Source organism: Aquarana catesbeiana, linkage group LG01 (genome assembly GCF_042186555.1).
Source record: "Aquarana catesbeiana isolate 2022-GZ linkage group LG01, ASM4218655v1, whole genome shotgun sequence".
In the NCBI taxonomy this organism is placed as follows: domain Eukaryota; kingdom Metazoa; phylum Chordata; class Amphibia; order Anura; family Ranidae; genus Aquarana; species Aquarana catesbeiana.
The window spans coordinates 541,256,585-541,279,543 of NC_133324.1; the positions used below are offsets into that span (position 1 = coordinate 541,256,585).

At 41.8% G+C, this 22,959-nt stretch overlaps 1 protein-coding gene across 13 annotated transcripts in view; it reads right to left on the reverse strand.

Moving 5' to 3' along the window:
* Positions 1-22,959, reverse strand: part of ADGRL3 (adhesion G protein-coupled receptor L3) — a 1,522,275-nt gene that overhangs the window by 467,723 nt on the left and 1,031,593 nt on the right. For all 13 annotated transcript variants that reach the window (XM_073595048.1, XM_073595046.1, XM_073595028.1 and 10 more), the window contains one exon: positions 625-691. In XM_073595048.1, coding sequence (XP_073451149.1) covers positions 625-691 — 67 coding nt within the window. The remainder of the gene's footprint in view (positions 1-624; positions 692-22,959) is intronic.

Below are 22,959 nucleotides of genomic sequence, written 5' to 3' on the forward strand. Positions count from 1 at the left end.
GAAGTTGATCTGTTGACGTTAATCCCTCTCCACCTGGATGTTGCAGTGGTCCCGTTTTTATCTTTTCACATTAATATCTACATTGACTACTTGCCTATTATGATTGCCTATGCAACTCCTGCAAGTTTTTAACATTGACAGTTTTTTTATCTCCCAGAAGTGCAATAAATAAATTAACTTTTTACTTAGCCAAAGGTCTGCAAGTTCTTATGCTTCATCCATAGAGCGCTTCTTCTTTGTTTTTGGTGTTAATATCAGTGCCACTGGAATTTTTTCTGAAAGTAAAAAGGTCAACAATTTAAAGAGTGTCAATATTTGGCCAAGGACTAAATAAAGGCAAATTGGCAAAGTCCTCTCCTGGTAGTCTGGCAAATGCACCAGCAGCATGCCCTAATAATACATCATTTGCCAATGAATTCATTGTGTTTACAGACTGTTTCTCCAGACCCCACAAAATGGCCTGGCAAACCTGTACTCTCACATTAGATGTGTAAAGAAAACTGTAGACACATTCATTTACTACTAGAATTGACAAATCTCTTATTGTCTGGATTTCACAGTAATGTAATTCAGACAATTAAGAGATGTGTAACAAATATGGCAAAAGCAAAGCAAAAAACTTACCATGATTATTAATGTAGCTGGTCCTATAAAGCTCCAAATAAAATAAGTATCATGTCGTAGCCAGCAACTGTAAACAGAGAAAAAATATATTAAACATTAACAGTAATGTACTATTTTGGCTATATAGCTAAAGCTTAACTGAAAAAAACATGTTCAGAGAGTGAATGATTTGTATTATTAAAATCACATTACATCTTATTTTCATCCTATATATAGTATCCACCAAATTCTAAAAAATATCACCAAATATCTACTCAGGACCAGACATGTCATATATTGATGGGTTAACGTAAATGAAAGGAACTTTCACAACTGTTTCTTTTTTTTTTTTTTTTAAGGCCTCATGCTGAAGCTGATAAACTGATGTTTTTTGGGAGTTTGGGTGTTTTTTTAACAGCCCTTAAACGCCCCTCTATGCCATCCAATGTGTCCATGCACACATGGACGTTTATTGAAGTTTATCAGCAGGGGAGTTTATGGGCTGTTGTCTGAATGCCCTAAAATCGCATTCAAGATCAGTTCTTCTGACCACAAAAAATGCTGAACGCTGAAAAACGCTCAAAAATATGCTTTTGTCAGCGTTCTTTACATTGCAGAGCTGAATGTAAGCTGGGTGTAATTTAAAAAAAAAAACACCCCAAAACACTTAAAAACACTGAAAACGCACATAAACGCAATTAAAAAACGTGTTTTCCTGCCAGCAATCCGATGTCCAGAAAGACTTTTTTGAATGTCCTGTGTGCATAGACCCTAAATTGCTGAATCAGTTAATTAGGAGGCTCTGTGGATATTGTTTGTGGGGGAAGGGAATGCTAGGCTGGAGCAGCACTTAAACTTTATTTTTTAGGTAAGCTGTTGTTACAATGGTATAATGCCTACCCCTACATTGTTAAGATAACAAATGTACACTCTCTGCACATTGCAAGGATTTTATCAAACCTTTGCAGATTCCTCCAAATATTAACCGTGGGCCGTGGTAGTGCTGCTATTAACATTTTTATCATAAATGCCAAATGTGAGGTTCTACATAAACACATGCATAATTAAAGAGCAGTATACAATACTGATGGACCAATATCATTTCAGATGTGAACATTGTGTGAAATTATATAATTAGCATTGCAAGACATTTTTCCCAATCAATACACATTTCTAAAATAGAAACAACATGGTTAAACTCAGCATACATATTTCATTATAATTTTTCCTGGATTGTGATCTTCAAGTAATGAGGGGCAAGAAGATGCAGATAGCACTAAAGCACTGGTAGAACCTCGTTGTTCCCAGTCTTGTAAAACATGTTTTTGCTTTGTCTGTGTCCCCACTGGAATAAATTCTAATGACTTCCCATCTACTACTGAAAGAATAAAAAAAATAGCGTGCAGGGGCTCTGCCTTCCCTGCTCCATCCAAAATGTAAGCAATTGTACAGCAGTTAAATATGATATGTGGTCAAAGGTTGGTGAAAACCTGACCATTACACCTATATCAGCTTGCTGGACATCCCATTCCAAAACAATGGGCATCGATATGGAGTTGGCTCCCTTTTGTGGCTATAAAAGCCTCATCTCTATCTGGGTAGATCTTGCACAGTATTTTATAGTGTGTATTTGGGAATGTTTGCCTTTTTACCCCATAGAGCATCTGCAAAGTCAGGCAAAGATGGTGGATAGAAAGACCTGGCTTACAATCAGGGTTCCAATTCATACCAAGGGTGTTTCGTAGGGCTCTGTGCAGGAACTTAAGTTCCTCCAACCCAAATTCATTAAACCATGTCTTTATGGACCTGGCTTTCTACACAGGGCACAGTCATAGTGGGAAAGAAAAGGGACTTTCACAAATTATTTTCAGGCTGAAAGTGCACAATTGTGTAAAATGTCTGTTTGCTGCAGCATTAAAGCCTCGTACACACGATCGGATTTTCCGCAGACAAAGCCTCAGACTTTTGTCCAAAGGGCGTTGGCCCAAAACTTGCATACAAACGGCACACAACTGTCGGCCAACAAACACGAACGTAGTAACGTACTAGACGTACTATGAGCCGATAAAGAGGAAGTTCAATTGTCATGCGCCACCCTTTGGGCTCCTTCTGCTAATTTTGTGTTAATAGAAGTTTGGTGAGTGTTGATTCACGCTTTTCATTTTGCGCTTTTCATTTCGTGCTTTTCAGTTTGTTTCTGAACGGCCGTTCGTCAACCAGCCATGTTGCGGAATTGGAGGAGATAACGTGTTATTTATTATTGGCCTTGGAGTTATTGCTTTGACCCAAGTCCAGTCTAGGAACAGGAGGAGGAGGATTTCTTGGACCAAAAATTGGTTGCTTTATTATCGTGACCAATTATATCATATGCCTTTGCTGCGGGAGCGCCAGGAAAATAATCCGGATGATTTTCGTAATTATCTTTGGGTGACGGACCCCTGCTTTCACCAACTCTTGGCATTGTTGACCCCTATATTAAGAAGCAGGACACATGCATGAGGCTTTTTTTTATTTTTTGGTTGAATAATAATGATTTGATTTGTTATGTTTTCTATATTTTTGGATGCATAGAGTGCACTTTTTGGTTAAGTTCTATTGGCAGATAGCATGTCTAATTTTGTTTTCTTTTTTTAATGCACAATAAAAAAAATTGTGGAGAATACTTGGCTATGCATTTTACTTCAAATTACAGTTTGGGAGTAGGCAGTTACATTTAAAAAATACAATGTAAAATTAACAAGGGACACCAACATATCTTTGATCTTAAAAATTACGGGATAATGGTGTTGTGGTAACTTGCACCAAAAAAAAAACAAGCATAACAATATTATTCTTGATATCAGAATAGATATCTTGATAGAAGAAAATAGCCTTTGAAAATTAGTTTGCCATAACTCCATCAGTATCACCAGCAAAGCAGCTTCATAATTATCCCATTAAAGAAGAGAATGTGCGCTGCATTTTGAGATTTCATAATTTGCCGCATGACGAATGTTAATTCTCCATTACGAACGCTAGTTTACCAGACCGACCACTTCTGGCTCGTCCTTGCTTCCGAGCATGCGTGTTTGTACTTTGGACTTTTGTCCGACTGACTTATGTACACACGCTCGGAAAATCCAACAACAGACCGCTGTCCACGGAAAATTTCAAAGCCTGCCATCCAACGATTGTCTGCGGAAAACCCAACAACAATTGTCTGATGGAGCGTACAGACGGACGGATTTTCCGCCATAGCCTCTCATCACACAATTCCCGTCAGAAAATCGTGTATATGAGGCTTTAGATTACCCTTTACTTAAAACACTTGTACTCAACAATTTGGAAGGAGGTCAACATATATGTCCACAAAAAGTTGGCCGCATAGAAACAAAAAAGTCTATTTCTTTAGGAATATTCCATTAGGAACCACAGAAATAAGATATAAACTACCTAAAAATGTTGCTCAGTTGAGAGGGCAACAATAAAAATACACAAATCCTTGAAATAACAAGGGGGGTTGCCTTAAACCCAGCATGAAGTTGTGCAGCTGTACAATGTACTAGTTTAAAATTGACACCTTTTATCCAGTGCTAAAGGACAGTTCTCTGCTAGTTTGTACACCCACCAGTCAGGGTTCCTGGGGATGTCATTAACCAAATATGGTCATGACCATATTTAGTCAATGACATCACCTGGGATGGCATCTGCTATGATTACATTTCAACAGTGCCATGGAGCTGTCATTTGTGTTGTGGTGAAACAGAATTGCCATGGCAGTAGGTCCTGTGTCACTCATTGTGATTTACAAGTATCTAATAGGGATGGGCTATCTATTCGAGTCGAAGATGAGTTTGACTCGAACATTGGCTGTTCGCCCGTTTGCCGAATAGCAAACAATTTGGGGTGTTCGCAGCAAATTCAAAAAGCAGCGGAACACCCTTTAAAATTCTATGGGAGAAATCTAAAGTGCTAATTTTGAAGGTTAATATACAAGTTATTGTCATAAAAGGTGTTTGGGGACCTGGGTCCTGCGCCAGGGGACATGTATCAATGCAAAAAAAAGTTTTAAAAACGGCCCTTTTTTCGGGATCAGTGATTTTAATAATGCTTAAAGTGAAACAATAAAAGTGAAATATTCCTAGAAATTTCGTACCTGGGGGATGTCTATAGTATGCCTGTAAAGTAGCGCATGTTTCCCGTGTTTATAACAGCCCGAGTGACCCCGCCCCCCTCTGATGCAACGGGAATCCTGCGTTGCATCAGAGGGGGGCGGGGTCACCCATACACGTCACTGGGAAACCCCGGCATTTCCCCTTGTCAGAGGGGGGCGGGGTCACATTACGGGTGGCCCCGCCCTCAGCTACATAAGAGCTGTCAAGCTAGGGCCGCGTCATTGGCTGGGTGCCGGTGGAGGCAGGATCCTGTGCGTTTTCCTCGCTGGAGATCATCCATCGCTGGAGATCGAGAATTGGATTACATCGCTGGAGTAGGAACATGGATTTATTGGATTACATTGCTGGAATCTCTTTTTTATTTTTTTATTTTTAATAAAGGACTTGTCCCAAGCCGTCTCCTATGGTTTTTTTAACATTTTGACACTCTTTTTGTGAAATGGTAGCGGTACAATGTACCCCTTAGCAATTCACATGGGGGGGGGCCGGGATCTGGGTGTCCCCTTTGTTAAAGGGGGTTTCCAGATTCTGATAAACCCTCCGCCCGCAGATCCCCACAACCGCTGGGCAAGGATTGTGGGGATAAGGCCTTTGGTCCCATCAACATGTGGATATCCTCCCCATGTTAAGGGCATGTGGCCTGGTACGGTTCAGGAGGGGGGGCGCTCCCTCGTCCCCCCTCTTTTCCTGGGGCCTGCCAGGTTGCGTACTCGGATAAGGGTCTGTTGTGGATTTATAGGGGAACCCCACGCCATTTTTCTTTAAATTTTGGTGCAGAATTCCCCTTAAAACCCATAACAGACCCAAAGTATGGATTTTTGGGGGGAACCCCGCCCCATTTTTTCTTTAATTTTGGTGCGGAGTTTCCCTTAATATCCATACCAGACCTGAAGGGCCTGGTAATGGAATTTTGGGGGACCCCCAATCATTTTTTTTTAATTTTTCAATGGCTTGCAATGACTTTTATGTGTATTGTCGGGACCGACAATTCATTAATAGCCGGCACTAGCACTAGCACTTTTACATTACTTTTTTTCCTTTAGAAATGTCATTTTGCTCTCGGACTGCTATAAACACGGGAAACATGCGCTACTTTACAGGCATACTATAGACACCCCCCAGGTATGAAATTTAAAGGAATATTTCACTTTTATTGTTTCACTTTAAGCATTATTAAAATCACTGCTCCCGAAAAAACGGACGTTTTTAAAACTTTTTTTTGCAGGTACGCAAACACTTTTTATGACAATAACTTGCATATTAACCTTTAAAATTAGCACTTTTGATTTTTCATGTTCGTGTCCCATAGACTTTAACGTTGTTCAAACAAATGTTTTGCCTTTTCGCATATTCTGGATGCGAACCGAACAGGGGGGTGTTCGGCCCATCCCTAGTATCTACGTCTCTGGATGCTGTGATTGATGTTGAATTTACATTGGTGGATGTTGTCCTTTTTTTTTTTTACAATTTCCTTTTTTTGTGAATTAGTTACAGGGCACCCTGTATTACTTGCAGTCCTCTATGACTCTAGGACCCATTACAAGTTACACTTCTATATACAGTGGGGACGGAAAGTTCTCAGACCCCCTTAAATTTTTCACTCTTTGTTATATTGCAGCCATTTGCTAAAATCTTTTAAGCTCATTTTTTTTGCTCATTAATGTACACACAGCACCCCCATATTGACATAAAAACACAGAATTGTTGACATGTTTGCAGATTTATTAAAAAAGAAAAAACTGAAATATCACATGGTCCTAGTATTCAGACCCTTTGCTGTGACACTCATATAATTGAACTCAGGTGCTGTCCATTTCTTCTGATCATCCTTGAGATGGTTCTACACCTTCATTTGAGTCCAGCTGTGTTTGATTATACTGATTGGACTTGATTAGGAAAGCCACATACCTGTCTATATAGGACCTTACAGCTCACAGTGCATGTCAGAGCAAATGAGAATCATGAGGTCAAAGGAACTGCCTGAAGAGCTCAGAGACAGAATTGTGGCAAGGCACAGATCTCGCCAAGGTTACAAAAAAATTCTGCTGCACTTAAGGTTCCTAAGAGCACAGTGGCCTCCATAATCCTTAAATGGAAGATGTTTGGGATGACCAGAACCCTTCCTAGAGCTGGCCGTCTGAGCTATCGGGGGAGAAGAGCCTTGGTGAGAGAGGTAAAGAAGAACCCAAAAGATCACTGTGGCTGAGCTCCAGAAATGCAGTCGGGAGATGGGAGAAAGTTGTAGAAATTCAACCATCACTGCAGCCCTCCACCAGTCGGGGCTTTATGGCAGAGTGGCCCGACGGAAGCCTCTCCTCAGTGCAAGACACATGAAAGCCTGCATGGAGTTTGTTAAAAAACACCTGAAGAACTCCAAGATGGTGAGAAATAAGATTCTTTGGTCTGATGAGACCAAGATAGAACTTTTTGGCCTTAATTCTAAGCGGTATGTGTGGAGAAAACCAGGCACTGCTCATCACCTGTCCAATACAGTCCCAACAGTGAAGCATGTTGGTGGCAGCATCATGCTGTGGGGGTGTTTTTCAGCTGCAGGGACAGGATGACTGGTTGCAATCGAGAGAAAGATGAATGCAGCCAAGTACAGGGATATCCTGGACGAAAACCTTCTCCAGAGTGCTCAGGACCTCAGACTGGGCCAAAGGTTTACCTTCCAACAAGACAATGACCCTAAGCACACAGCTAAAATAACGAAGGAGTGGCTTCACAACAACTCCATGACTGTTCTTGAATGGCCCAGCCAGAGCCCTGACATAAACCCAATTGAGCATCCCTGAAGAGACCTAAAAATGGCTGTCCACCAATGTTTACCATCCAACCTGACAGAGCTGGAGAGGATCTGCAAGGAGGAATGGCAGAGGATCCCAAAATCCAGATGTGAAAAACTTGTTGCATCTTTCCCAAAAAGACTCATGGCTGTATTAGAGCAAAAAGGTGCTTCTACTAAATACTGAGCAAAGGGTCTGAATACTTAGGGCCATGTGATATTTCAGTTTTTCTTTTTTAATAAATCTGCAAAAATGTCAACAATTCTGTGTTTTTCTGTCAATATGGGGTGCTGTGTGTACATTAATGAGGAAAAAAATGAACTTAAATGATTTTAGTAAATGGCTGCAATATAACAAAGAGTGAAAAATTTAAGGGGGTCTGAATACCTTCCGTCCCCACTGTAGGTAATGGAACTTTACAGCCCTGGCCTGGGTGTCCTTAATGTCCTTCCCCCTCTCTATGCATTCCATACTCACTCAAGTAGGGGGCAGATAGCTGTATGTTATGTTATTATTCACATGTCTTTAATACAGTACAACAAGACTTGCTAATACTAATTACTCTGACCTGAAAATCAGAAGCAGATGTGGCACGACAATAAAAAAGATGGATGACATCAAAAGAACAAAGATGCCAGGTGGAAATGCCCAGTTTTTTTTTTTACAGATATGCACTATATACTATCAAACATGCTCAGGTCCAAGTAGAGGTCAATGCTGTATAACACAAAGACTACACATACACTATTTTCCCAAAAATATTGGGACACCTGCCTTTACACGCACATGAACTTTAATCCCAGTCTTAGTCCATAGGGTTCAATATTGAGTTGGCCCACCCTTTGAAGCTATAAAAGCTTCAACTCTTTGGGGAAGGCTGTTCACAAGGTTTAGGAATGTGTCAATGGTAAGTTTGACCATTCTTCTAGAAGCGCATTTGTGAGGACGAGAAGGCCTGTCTACACTTTAATTCATCCCAAAAGTGTTCTATCGGGTTGAGGTCAGGATCTTGCTTTGTGCACTGGTGCGCAGTCATGTTGGAACAGGAAGGGGCCATCCCCAAACTGTTCCAGCAAAGTTGAGGGCATGAAATTGTCCAAAATGTCTTGGTATGCTGACGCCTTAAGATTTCCCTTCATTGTAACTAAGGTGCCAAGCCCAACCCCTGAAAAACAACCCCACACCATAATCCCCCCTCCAACAAATGCTTTGGACCAGTGCACAAAGCAAGGTCCATAAAGACATGAATGAGCGAGTTTGGGTGGAAGAACTTGACTGGCCTGCACATCCTGACCTCAATCCGATAGAAAACCTTTGGGATGAATTAGAGAGGAGACTGCGAGCCGGGCTTTCTCATCCAACATGAGTACCTGACTTCACAAATGCGCTTCTGGAAGAATAGTCAAACATTTCAATAAACACACTCCTAAACCTTATGGACAGCCTTCTCAGAAGAGTTGAAGCTGTTATAGCTGCAAAGGGAGGGGCAACTCAATATTGAACCCTACAGACTAAGACTGGGATGCCATTAAAATTCATGTGTGTGTGTGTAAAAGTAGGTGTCCCAATACTTTTGTTAATATAGTGTATCAACACATGCCAAATAAACTGCGTATGCCAGGCTATGTACGAGATATGAAATCCAGGCTGATTCATTTACCACAAGTTTCTAATTAACATGTAATACCTAATTGCTATTGCAAGGAGACTGTCATGCTCCCTATGTGATAGCATTCTGCAGATGACAAGTCCTCTTTTTGGTGACATCAGGTGTCTATTAAAACTTCTGAGTTCACAGTAAGGAAGAGAGATTGAGGAACAGATGTATATATCTGATGTATTTTGCATGCATAGTCATAGGAGCTCTTAAAGTGGAAATACACTGCATTTGAGCACCACAAACCAAGAACGCTATTTCATTCATTTTTAATATTTGAAGCAAACTCGTCCATGCATGTCTCCATGCTTTATTTTGCTGAGAAATCACTTTGAAAAACACCCCCTAGTATTTCTAGCCATGACAATGGCCATGGCTTGATTAAGGTCAGATGAATCATATATCACTAACTTCCAAGAGTCCATCAGCCCTTAGCCCAGGCATGCATGCAGGAGTGTGTGCTTAAAGGGGTTATAAAGTCAGAAGGTTTTTTTTATCTTAATGCATTCTATGCATTAAGATAAAAAGCCTTCTGTGTGCAGCAGCCCCCTTAATACTTACCTGAGCCTAATCTCTGTCCAGCGATGTCCACGAGTGTCTCAGCCATCCGAGACTCTCCCTCCCGATTGGCTGAGACAGAGCAGCAGCACCATAAATCAAAGTCAGCTAAACAATCAAGAGAGAGAGGGGGCGGGGCGGAACCGTGCAGCCGCTTCGTGTCAGAATGGACACAGCGAGCTGTGCCCCCATAGCAAGCTGCTTGCTGTAGGGGCACTCAACAAGAGGGAGGGATGAGGAGCACAGAAGAGGGACCTGAGAAGAGCAGAATCTGAGCTGCTCTGTGCAAATTCACTGCACAGAGCAGGTAAGTATAACCTGTTTCTTATTTTTATAGAAAAAAAAAAAAAAAAAAACGAGGCTTTACAATCACTTTAACTGAGAAAACCTGATTTGCTTAGGCCTGACAACCAGGAAGTAACTGAAGAAATGTAAAAAAAAAAAAAAAAAAAAAAAGAAGTTTAAAAAAGAAAATGTTATATATTTCCTATCTACAGGTATTTCCTAATACTAGCAAGACAAGGTTTAAAAATAGTCAATGTTGATTAAGAGAATTAAGTTTTGCTTTAAATTCAATCTTTAGGGCAAACAGGCAGACATTTTAATGCAGAAGAGACACGCTATGTCTCTTCTGCATTAAAGCTACTCACCTGCCTGTCCGCCCTTGTATAATGAACTGCGCACACGCAGCTCACTGTACTAATTCGACAATCACGAATTTGACTGAACTCACACACATATGCGGGAGTGATGTTATACCTGCTCGACCAATGAAAGTGGCCGACGATCACGTCCCTGAAGCTGGCCAACCAAAGATATCAGCGGCCGGGCAGGGAGATCGGGGACTCTACATCGCTGGAGCCGAGGTGAGTGTAGTTTTGCTTTAAGGAGCAAGAAAGTTCAGGAACCACTAGGGAAGGGAAAAGCCAGTACTTCCACAGTCTGTAGAAGTGCTCTGGTGGCTTAAAGGCACCCTGATTACTTCTACATAAAAGAATGAGTTTGATGCTGTTGCATGCTGCGATATGAAAAAAAAATAGAAACTGCGTTGGCTTAATGTAACTACTTACCCTTCATGTGGATGTGGTAGATTATCTATATGCCAGGCTTATCAAACTAGTGTTTTTTTGGCCACATGTAGCCCTCTTGCTTCTTTTTTATCTCATGGTGATTTAAAACTTAGTTTTAGCTGGTCTCCAGTTGATAAAAGCCATGTTTGCATTTTTTTACAATATTGTTAATGACCAAAGCACTGGGATGGGATGTAGTTGGTATGGACCTCAGAAGACACAATGTGGCCCCTAGAGGATCTATTCTACAGAGATCAGTCTACTATTCATTAAGTTTGACATGCCTGGTGCAGTGAAGTTTTAGCTGCTGTTCTTTTTGTACATACTTCATACCTGTACATGCATCAACCTATGGCTCCCCAAATCATATGCTAATTGTATGTTATATAATTGTCATCATATTTTCTCTGTTATATTATACACTTGTTATGGCTGTTTGACTATGAGATCATATCTATAATTTTCCTTGTAGATGATAATGATTGATTCCTCCTGAGGAAGCGGGCTTTTGCTGCAGAACATGTAGAAGACCTTGTCAAGATCTACATTCCGGTGCCCCTTGTGTTCACTGGGGGGGTCATCGACCTGTTTTGAATATTGTGAACAACAATGTACTGCCGTAACTATTGACTGTATATAAAATTTTGTATTATTGTTCCCTTCGCATTTTTAATCATGTTTTCTATTTAATAAATTGTTATATTTTATTATATTCTCGCCTAATCTTTGGGTACCGAGATAGTCCAATTTTCTCCAAGTCTACCAGGGGCATGTTTGGGGCAGCCCCAGATATTCCCTTCCATTAGCTACTATCCTCAGTATGCGACACATCTGGAAGTTTGTAATTTTAGAAGTTAACATGACTTGCCATTGCCTGTAATGTTCCTATAGGCCTTTTAATTATGACCTGATCTCTACCCTGTCAACTGTCTTGTAGCCCTCTAAACCGTTTTGGAATAATCATCATAGGCTTTAAGCACACTGCTGTACAGCGGCCATACAGGGTGCAGAGAGAAAGGTGTGGCTGTAAGTGATTATGTGCTGGGGTTGTGTAAGGCACCCACATGCACACTGACATATGCTCTGAAAACATGCTAGCTGTGCTTGGAGCATTAATAAGGGTGCATATGGATGCTTTATGCAACCTCCTGCACATACCTGCTTACAGCATCTTATTCATCTCAATGGGCAGCTGTACACAGAGGCAGCAGGTTTTAGGAGAGTCATTTCGCCAGCTCTGCACGCTGTACAGCCCCTGCTTAGCCATGTGCAACAGGCCCTGTTTGGCCTTTTTTGTCTGACTAGAGCAGACGATTGTTTGCTTGTTATAAGCAGTGTAGAGCTTAACTATAGCTCATGAACCAGTGATCCAGTGATCTAAAGCCATTCATGGGTGTATTCCCATTTTTTAAATGGCAATGAAATGTAATGAATGCAATATATCTAAAGAAACCATAAGAAAATATATCACGTTCTCTTGTGGATGTTGAGGTGTTTCTGTCTAGCATAAAAAGAGCTCATGTAATTTACTGTTATAGTAGTAAGTGTTTGTAAAATCACAGCTGAAGAGGACAACAAGTACACGCAAGTTGGACATTTGTGCACAATTTTCTCAGTTTAAGCAATTATAGTACAATATATTCTAGGCTTTTATTCCTCATCTCCCATGAATCTTTGGTGTATTAATTTTATCAGGTCAATTTTAATGTATTTGAGAACAACCAACCATTCACTTTTACAGATGATTCTATTATAATCAACTGTTTAAATAAACTGAAAAACTCTGTCAATTTTGGAGGACATTTTCACTTTACCTTTGGCCAGCCATTCAGTATGAAATATTTCAGTGCTAACAAATAAGCTCTTTCTTTCACTTTTCCCTTTTTTCTCTATAATAGGAAATGTGGACATAAGTAAAGACTTTCTGGATTATTAAATTGCATATGTCTTTGAAAGGCAGGGTGCTCAGGGTGAGTTACAAGCCTGACAGGTCTAAAATTGTCAGGTCATTGCAATCAGTGGCATCACAATGTGGATGTGGCTCACACCCGGGTGACACCCACCAGAGGGGTGACACCAGGCTCGGACTCCAGTCCACATGTCCCAGACCAGAACCCACATCATTCCTCACCACCTGTCATGTTAGAGGACGAGCTTGGAAGGACCTCTTGTACCTCCCTCCCGTGGCCGGCCCGCTGCACTCAAACGCTGGTCAGTGTCTTGGCTCAGCATTGCAGACTGGACCACAAGATGGATAATGAGATCATCATGCTGGCCAGTGGGCTGCACGAATACCTGCAGGAAGTCTTCCATCACCTGGACTGGAGGGGAGAGGGCACCATTTCTGGGGAAGAGTTCTGCGCCCTCTGCTGGGTCCTGGACCTGGAGCCCGGGATGGATGAATGCAAGGGGCTGCTGGAGCATCTGGCGGAGTGCCTCGCCTTCCATGCCAGGCTCTGCGGGCACTTCAGCTCCAAAAGCTGGGGCCCTGTGCTGCCTGGGAGCCAAGAGAGCCAGATCCAGCTGAACAGGAGGAAGAGCCTGGGGATGACCCTGACAGAGGAGGGCGAGGTGCTAAAGAGGCTGGAGGATGAGATCTGACATCTTCGGGAACTGCTGGAGGACCTGAAGATGGTGCTGCAGAGCAGTGATGCCCCCTGCCTGGCACTGCAAGTGAGTCAGAGGATCCATGGGGGCACTGCCACTAAGAGGGATCAATTACTGGATAAAAGATTAAAGTAGAGGAACCCGATCACTAACATTTCTATGTTTTATAATGTCAATGTTTTTTTAAAAGTTGTTTTAAGCCTTTTTTTTCTGCAGCTTTCATATATATATAATACCTTGTGATCCAGCCATAAAAGTCCTTGTTCAAGGACTTCCTATTAGGCTACATTCAGGCCAAATAGCAGCAGCCAGGGTGGCAAAGGAGGAATCTGTATATGCACACTGGTATTTTGGTTTAAAAAAAAATATGGGCTGCCCAGTATAATATACCTTGACTTATTTTTTGTCCCAGTCCGGGTAACACCATCAAGTAGAAAGTGATATCCGACAGCGATGGGGACAGCACCGTCTGTACCATTTACAGGAGCCATTTTGGTATGCGCACCGTGACTATGCGGTGCCGGCCCAAAATTAGCCTGCCCACTGGGGATTACAACATGTTTTACTGCGCCAGGTGACATCAACCCTAGTGATGCCACTAATTGCAATGTCAGTTTTTTGTTGGCAACCTTGGTAGCCTTGCCAGATGACAGATTTGCTTATGAATGTAGTGATGTGATAATTTCTTTGCCCATTTACTAAGTGCATACTCTTATTATGCAGTGTTTGTTTGCCCTTTTCCAATATTGCTATGCTCTCTCTCACACCAAGGATGAGGTCATCAAGAAGAGCAGAGGATGGCAAGGGGTTTTGTGGTTAAGTGGCTGGTGAGAGAGACACGTGGAGAGGAGAACAGTGAATTCTTGCTAAGGGAGAAAGACTAAGTGCTGCAGCTTCACCTCACTGAGAGATACATAGAGACGGTTAATGATTTCATGTTCCTGTTTGGAAAATACTTTATGTTGGATGGTTCACTGAATGTTATTTCTTCAATACATGGACTTTCAAATACAAAGCTGTGTGGATTACTGTCTATGTGAAGATATATTTCTCAATTGGGATTTCACTTGTTATTCACAAGCCCCAATTGAGTGTTGGCACTGTGCTTGTTAAAGATCCTGTCCTGATCACACAGATTATGAAGACTCTGCTCCTAAATACTATACAGGTGGTGCCATCATACCTCAGTAGCCGCAGAGAGAAAAATAGTGCTACATTTGGAGGCACTGCTGAGATAAATATCTTGGATCAGGACATTAAGGAACGACCATGTCACTGTTATCAACAGAAGCTGTGAGGCAGTGGGCCCTGGAAGAGGGACTTCCACCTAAAAGGACATTTGCTATTTCGTGTGTACCTATCACTGTGAGCGCCCATAGACTGCAGGAGGCGCTACAAGCAAATGAAACCTTGCAGTCTGCTCTTTGTGGATAAAAGAGAGGAGGATGAGAGTTATGAACTGTATACCCATTATCTCTGTCTCAGTGAGGTTGATTTAAATCCAAAGGGCCCTTTTGCATATATCCAAAGGGGGCTGATGTAATTGGTTGTGCTGTAGTATTTACAGTAATCTCACCTCCAGTAAGGCGAAAGTTACCAGCCCTGCCTGTGAAGTGTGAACCATTGAATACAACTGCATCATCAGGATAAACTCTGTTGACTGCTACAGTCACTAAGCAGGAAACAAATATTGAGCATTTGCTGTTAAAAGTCACTGAAGTCATTGCTCAGAATTTACATGCTGATTCTTATCCCAAATTAAATGCTTTTTCAGGGGTGCTCCCTGTCCCAGCTGGTGAAGAAAGCTTTGAGGTGTGGAAAGATTTTGCACAAGTGATAGAGGAATGGACCTGCTCAGAGGAAAAGAAAAAACAGCGCATCATGGAAAGTTTAAGACCACCAGCATCCATCATCATTAGAGCTTACAAAGACACTCATGTGAGTACCAGTGCTCAAGAATATATTGATGTTTTGACAGATGCTTATGGACTGCACCGTGACCCTGATCAGATGCTTGCTGATTTTAAACAGACAAAGCATAAAGAGGAAGAGGATGTTTTTGTGTTTGTGGGGAGGTTAGAAGTGCTTCTGGGGAGATTGCTCACTGAAAAGGTAATCTCTCCAACCCTAGTTGAAGTCTCTTAAGACGAAACGCGTAGGGTTAACACGCCGGCCCTGGCCACCTTTACTGCGCTCTTTTTATCTGTTGATTTTATTGAAGATTTTTTGGATATCCGCTTTTTTATTATTAATAAATTCCACCCACGGATTCACACTATGTGGAGACTCTTATTTTCTCCTATATGCTCTTCAACATTTGCCAACTGAACTGGAGTAAGCTGGGTCCTGTTTGGTGGGCGTCACCACTTTCTATCCATCTTCCTGTTTGGCATCCGGAAGGTTCATCTGCCTATCGGAGGGATCACCGTGTAGTCCAGCCCAAGATCCTGGCCTCAGGCCCCCCACTCTACGCCTTACTGACCCACCACCGTATGGTGAGCTGGGTCCACCATTCCTGGTAAGGGCACACCTTTTTTCCCTTTATTTCTTCAATGGTGAAGGCACTCCTGGGTGTATATTTACCACTGAATATATCCACATCAGAGACTATTTATTTCGTGTTGAAGTTCCCTCTTACCATCACTATTTTTGGGACTCATATCTGTCATGCTGTATACAGCCAATTACTGAACTTTTTATGTTTATGTTATATTGCTTATTTATTGTTTACAATTAATATATTTTTTTTGTGTGGTTTGCACCATCACTGTGCTGCACCCACTTGGGTATATATTACTAGTATTTGCTACACTTTACAGCCTTAGTCGCAAGCAACTGCAAATCGCATGATACTACTATTGTTACTATTTATATATTTTGTGTAGTTGGGATCACACCTTTTTCACATATGCTCTCACAAGAGAGGGATTAGTTTCTCTTAGATACCCCCCTCCCTATTTTCTTTTGTTTTTCACTTGCATTTTTTAGCGCCACACTTTATGTTTACATTTGCATTACAATTAGTCTGATTGTTGTGTTGGCTGCTCACATTCTTCAGGTTGGCGCAGTATTTCACACACTGAAATCTCTCCTACGAATGTTGACAAATTAAGGACTGCTCAAATAATAAAGGGGCTACTGCCACATCACCCAATGTCACCGGTCCTAAGAGTTGTTTTGAGAGAGAGAAACTTTACTTTCATTGAAACTATGACTAAAGTAAAGAAACAGGAATCTGATATCCGTTTTAGTACCCCTTATAAGAGAAAAGTTAAACAGAGTTCTTTGGATGAGCACAAATATGAGACTGTTGCTAAGAACAATGAAGTCGGTAGACACCCACAGCCTAGAACTCAATCTGCTGATAAAACCTCCAGTGATAAGCCTCTCTTCCACATTAAATGTTTCCGCTGTGGACAAGCAGGCCACACAGTTCGTCAGTGTCCACTACTGGCTGATAGTTCTGAAACTCACAGTAAATCTGGACATGTGTACAAAAGAAAACAGGGAAAATCTAGAAAACAAATGTTTACCAAACTACCTGGGATAGGCCGCAGATGTACTTTCAATTTGTTTGTTAATGATATACCCACTACTGCTTTGTTTGATACTGGTTCTCAGCTGACTATCATATACAGGCCCTTCTATCAGCAACACTTAAATCACCTCCCTTTGCAACCTATGGACACTATGCCTGTTTATGGTGTGGGAGAAAATCCTGTATTTATGGATGGTTGTCTAGAAGTTGAGCTTCGCATTCCTGGTGTGATAGCCGATGAGGATCCCCCACTTAAAGTCATTGCTTATGTAAGCCCTCCACCTGGGGGTAACGAGTATGCTCCTATGATTGTGGGTTCCAATGTGGAAGCCATTGAGGCTGTCTTCATACGGTTTCTTCAGCCCCAACAGGGAACACCTCTATCTTCACTCCCTGTTGCTCCAGAGCTTCAAAATATCTGCCAAACCTTTTGCTCCTGATCTTCCTGAAGGGTGTGTGGGAAATCCATGGCATCCCATAGAGCTTCCAGCCGGGGGAGTGAGAGCGTTGCGGGTTTATGTGGAAATTTCACCAAGTGCAACCGGTAGCTTTTTCCTGCTGGAGACTGATACAAAAGAGGCTGCAAAGAATGGCTGAGAGATAGTACCAGAAAGGAAAGACTATCGTTTAAAATGTCCAAGAATGGATGTTGTTACTGTTTGGAACATTACCACATACCCAGTTATAATACCAGCCTGGAAAGGGGTAGCCTATTGTTACCCAGTAAAAACCATTAGCTCCTACCCTGCCAAGGTCGAGGAGAATGAAACGAATTTAGACATTCACCTGTATGATGCTGATAGTCCTGCAGAGCACAAATAAGTGCTAGGAGAGCACCTAATGGAATAAGATGTTTTATCAACTGATGACATGGATGTTGGGTGTGCTAAAAGTATTCAGCACAGTATTCGCCTAACAGATAGCACCCCATTTAGAGAAAGACCCAGGCATGCTGCATACCTCTTAAAGATCTGGATGATGTTCGAGAGTGCTTGCACAAAATGAAAGATCAAAACATCATTGTTGAGTCTAAAAGCCCATATGCATCCCCAATAGTGGTGGTCAGAAAGAAAAATGGTGGAGTACGAATATGTGTTGATTATAGGACTCTAAATCGGCGAACGGTCCCAGATCAATACACGCTACCTCGCATTGAGGAAACTCTTGATGCCCTGCAAGGTAGAAAATGGTTCACAGTAATTGATTTAAGATCCGGTTATTACCAAGTACCAATGAGTGAGGAAGATCAAGAAAAGACAGCTTTTATCTGCCCCCTGGGGCTTCTCCAGTTTGCTTGCATGCCTTAGGGCATTAGTGGTGCACCTGCAACCTTCCAGCGTCTAATGGATCGGACACTGGGAGACCTTTGTCCCACTCAATGCATTGTCTACCTAGATGACATAATTGTTTTTAGCTCCACTCTGGAGGAGCATGACCAGAGACAGTTTAAAGTGCTAGATCGTCTGAGGAAAGAAGGTCTGAAACTCTCCCTGGAGAAATGTAAGTTTGCTCCCACTTCAGTAAACTTTGTGGGTCATATAGTATCTACAGAAGGAGTAGCAACTGATCCTGCTAAAGTGGAGGCTGTGGTAACCTGGCCTCGTCCCACAAATCTGAAAGAACTGAGGTCCTTCTTGGGGTTTTTTGGCTATTATTACCGCTTCATTAGAGGCTATTACAAGCCTGCTCGGCCTTTTAATGACTTGCTCAAAGAAACCCCTGGCATTGAAACAACCAGCAAAACTGCTTTCAGTGAGAGGTGGATTTCTGCTTGTGAGGACGCTTTTCTACAGCTTAAGAAATGTCTTACAGAAGCGCCAGTGTTGGCTTATGCAGACCCACAAAAGCCACACATTTTGCATGTAGATGCCAGCTATGATGGATTAGAAGGAGTCCTACATCAGGAGTACCCAGGGGGACTAAGGCATGTTGCTTATATTAGTCACAGTCTATGCCCAGCAGAAAGGAATTATCCTGTTCACAAACTAGAATTTCTTGCCCTGAAGTGGGCTATTGTTGAAAAGCTGCATGATTACTTGTATGGGGCTCAGTTTGAGGTAAGAACTGACAACAACCCCCTCACTTATGTTTTGACTACAGCTAAGCTGGATGCCACTGGTCATAGGTGGCTTGCTGCCTTGTCTAATTACCAATCAAGTCAGGGCCAAAAATTATTGGGGCTGATGCTCTCTCTAGGCGTCCTGGGTTGCCAGTGAAAGTTAATGGGAGGAAGTACCTGGGACAGTTGTGGCTGCCTACTGTGCTACAGCGGCTGTACAAGGAGACAATATTGTTTTCTCTGACTTACGAGTTATTGACTCCTTGGGAGCTGGTGAAGAGTGTATCCCAAACATGTATTGTTGCCCCACCGCTTTAGGGGTACCAGAAAACATCCAGCTGAAAGAGAAAGATATGATCCTTCTACAAAAGAGAGATCCAGTAATCAGACATGTTAGAGAGTCTGTTTTCCGCAAAGATCCTAATTACATGAGAAAAACCCTACCTGAGCAGAGTACCTCCTATCTTAAAGAATGGGATAGACTCAAAATAATGGATGGACTTTTATACAGGGTACATTTGTTCCATGATCATCCTGGAAGGAGACAGCTAGTGCTCCCTCAAGTCTACAGAAAATCTGTTTTGAGAAGTTTTGAGACATCTAGGAGTTGAAAAAAAGTACAAACTAATCCAATAACGTTTCTTTTGGCCACAAATGAGGGAATCTGTTGTAGACTATTGCCACGGTTGTGTGAGATGTCTACAAAGGAAAACTTTGCCTACTTGAGCTGCTCCTATGGAACATTGAAAAGTTCTGGTTCAATGGATTTAGTGTGCATGGACTTTTTGTGTATTGACAATGACAGCAGTGGTGTGGGAAATGTTTTGATTGTGACTGATCACTATACTCAATATGCTCAAGCCTATCCCACAAAAGATCAGAAAGCAGTAACTGTAGCTAAAGTGTTGCGGGAGAAGCTTTTTGTTCATTATGGATTGCCACTCTGACCAGTCGTCCAGAAAGTCGTCTAATTAAAGAGCTGTTAACATTGCTCAACAGCGACAAGAGCCGCACCACACTTTATCATCCAGAAGGTGATGCTCTCCCTGAACGTTTCAATCGCACCTTCTTGAACATGTTGGGTACCCTCCCTAATGGTGCTAAGCAAACCTGGAGCCGACATGTTGGAGCTATGGTACATGCCTACAATTGTACCAGACATGAATCAACTGGTTTCTCTCCTTATTTTCTTCTCCCTATTGACATGTGCCTTGCGCAGACCGTGTAGACCAGAGTGACAACACTGACTAGTTTACACCTCCACCAGAGTACTGATGGGGGCCTTCCTCAGAGAGGGAGTCTGAACCCAGCTACTCCTGTTTTGGAACCAACAGCCCAAAACTTTGTGCCTACAGTTCCCAGCATGGTTGGAGCACCAAGTTTTCCCACTAATGCTGTCCCGGAGTTATCTGGACTAATGCCTGAGGGCTTGAGGAGAGGAGATCGTGTTCGACGACCTCCACCAACGTTTACTTATGACACCTTGGGAAAACCCTGCTATGCTGTACAGAACTATGTACAACCTTGTGTTCTGATGGAAATGATTGCAGCTCATTCTAGACTGGTTAGCATGATGCCTATTTGTTACTAACCATATTTCATTTGCAGCTAATCTCTGTAATAGATTGCTTCTGGAGAACCATGTTAACTTTTGCTATGTTTTGAGTGTATATCCTTGCCGGGTTGGAAGGATTTTCAGCAGGGGAGAATGTAGTGATGTGATCATTTCTTTGCCCATTTACTAAGTGTATACTCTTGTTATGCAGTGTTTGTTTGTCCTTTTCCAATATGGTTGCTATGCTCTCTCACCAAGGATGAGGTCATCAAGAAGAGCAGAGGATGGCAAGGGGTTTTGTGGGTAAATGGGTGGAGAGAGAGACATGTGGAGAGGAGAACAGTGAATTCTTGCTAAGGGAGAAAGACTGTAAGTGCTGCAGCTTCACCTCACTGAGAGATACATAGAGACTGTTAATGATTTCATGTTCCTGTTTGGAAAATACTTTATGTTGGATGGTTCACTGAATGTTATTTCTTCAATACATGGACTTTCAAATACAATGTTGTGTGGATTACTGTCTATGTGAAGATATATTTCTCAATTGGGATTTCACTTGTTATACACAAGCCCCAATTGAGTGGAGGCACTGTGCTTGTTAAAGATCCTGTCCTGATCACACAGATTATGAAGACTCTGCTTCCAAACGAAATACTCTACAGGTGGTGCCATCATACCTCAGTAGCCGCAGAGAGAGAAAAATAGTGCTACAATTATATCTAATGGCACGGGATTTGTTACCAGTGTACTGTATGTATGTATGGAAATATTTATACAAAAAACTCAATGGCATGCATCTCCTCTCAACATGGGCATTGCTGATCTCTCTCTCTGTCATTGACTTAGATACTTAAAGCAGAGTTCCACCCAAAAGTTCTCCTCTCCCCCTCCCTCCCTGTAGTCTTCTGGGACATGTCACAGGTCCCAGAAGATTGCCTGGCTATTCAGGACCCACAGTGCGAATCACGCGTGCGCAGTGTGCATCCGGTTGTGAAGCCACATTGTGGGACAAGTGAGTGTGTGTTTATTAAAAGTCAGCAGCTACACTTTTTTAGCTGCTGACGTTTAAAAAACGTTAAAAAAAGTGCGATAGATTCGTACGTGATGATGTACGACCGGACTAAAATAAGGAAGTTCATAGCCAGTAGCCAATAGCTGCGCTAGCGTCGGTTTTTGTCCGTCGGACTAGCATACAGATGAGCGGACTTTTCGACCGGACTCAAGTCCGTTGGAAAGATTTGAAACATGATTCAAATCTAAAGTCCGTCAGATTTTTGACCGAAAAAGTCCGCTGCAGGTCCGATGGAGCCCACACACGGTCGAAAAGTCCGCCCATGTGTACGCAGCATCACAGTTTTTATTTGGCATGTTGCCATATGTCAAGGCACATAAAACAGAATAAAACTTTTCGTTCTAGCAATGGAACCGTTAGCAATTAAGATTTGCGCCTGTCTGGATATTAGGAGTATAGAATGCGGTGATAGGGAACATAAATGTATACTTTTTGCAGACGACATCTTGATGGCGCTGTCAGCTCCTATCACCTCCCCAACCTATATGCTATATTGCAACCGTTTTCAGCTATCTCAGGTCTAATGCCATGTACACACGATCAGAAATTCCACCAGCAAAAGTCCAATGTGAGGTTTTGGTCGGAAATTGCGACCGTGTGTATGCTCCATTGGACTTTTGCTGGCGGCATTTCCGCCAGCAAAAGATTGAGAGCAGGTTTTCTATTTTTCAGACGGAAAAAGTTTCTATCAGAAATGCCGTCTGTATGCAATTCCGACGTGCAAAAAAACACGCATGCTCAGAATCAAGTACGAGATGGAAGCGCTCGGTCTGGTAAAACCAGCATTCGTAATGGAGATAGCACATTTGTCACGCTGCAAATTGTTGGATCTTTTTTAATGCCGCGCATTTTGTTCTTTATAATGCTAGAATAATTAATTTGTTTTGCTGCTGATATTCACACAGAGTTCTGACAAACTGATTTCTTTATTATTTCTCGTGATCTCTTGAATAATCTTTTTTGTTTTTAAAGCCAGATCTCCATAATAATGTTTAGAATTATTTTTATAGTCATTTTTTTAATCAAGATCTCCTGTTTTTTAAATATTTTTAATTTTCTAGTGATCTCCATAATTTTTTTTTTGTGTGTGTCAAGTTTCCACAACAACATTATTATCTTGTATTTTTAAAGCTCAAGGAGGTTGGTTGGTGTCCCTTGTTAATTTGACATTGTATTTTTGAAATGTACCTGCCTACTCACAAACAAACTGTCCTATTTGAAGAAAAACACATAGGCAAGTATTTTCATATTAAAAAAATCTCAATTTATTCTGGCTCATAACAAAATAAAGAGGAAGGCA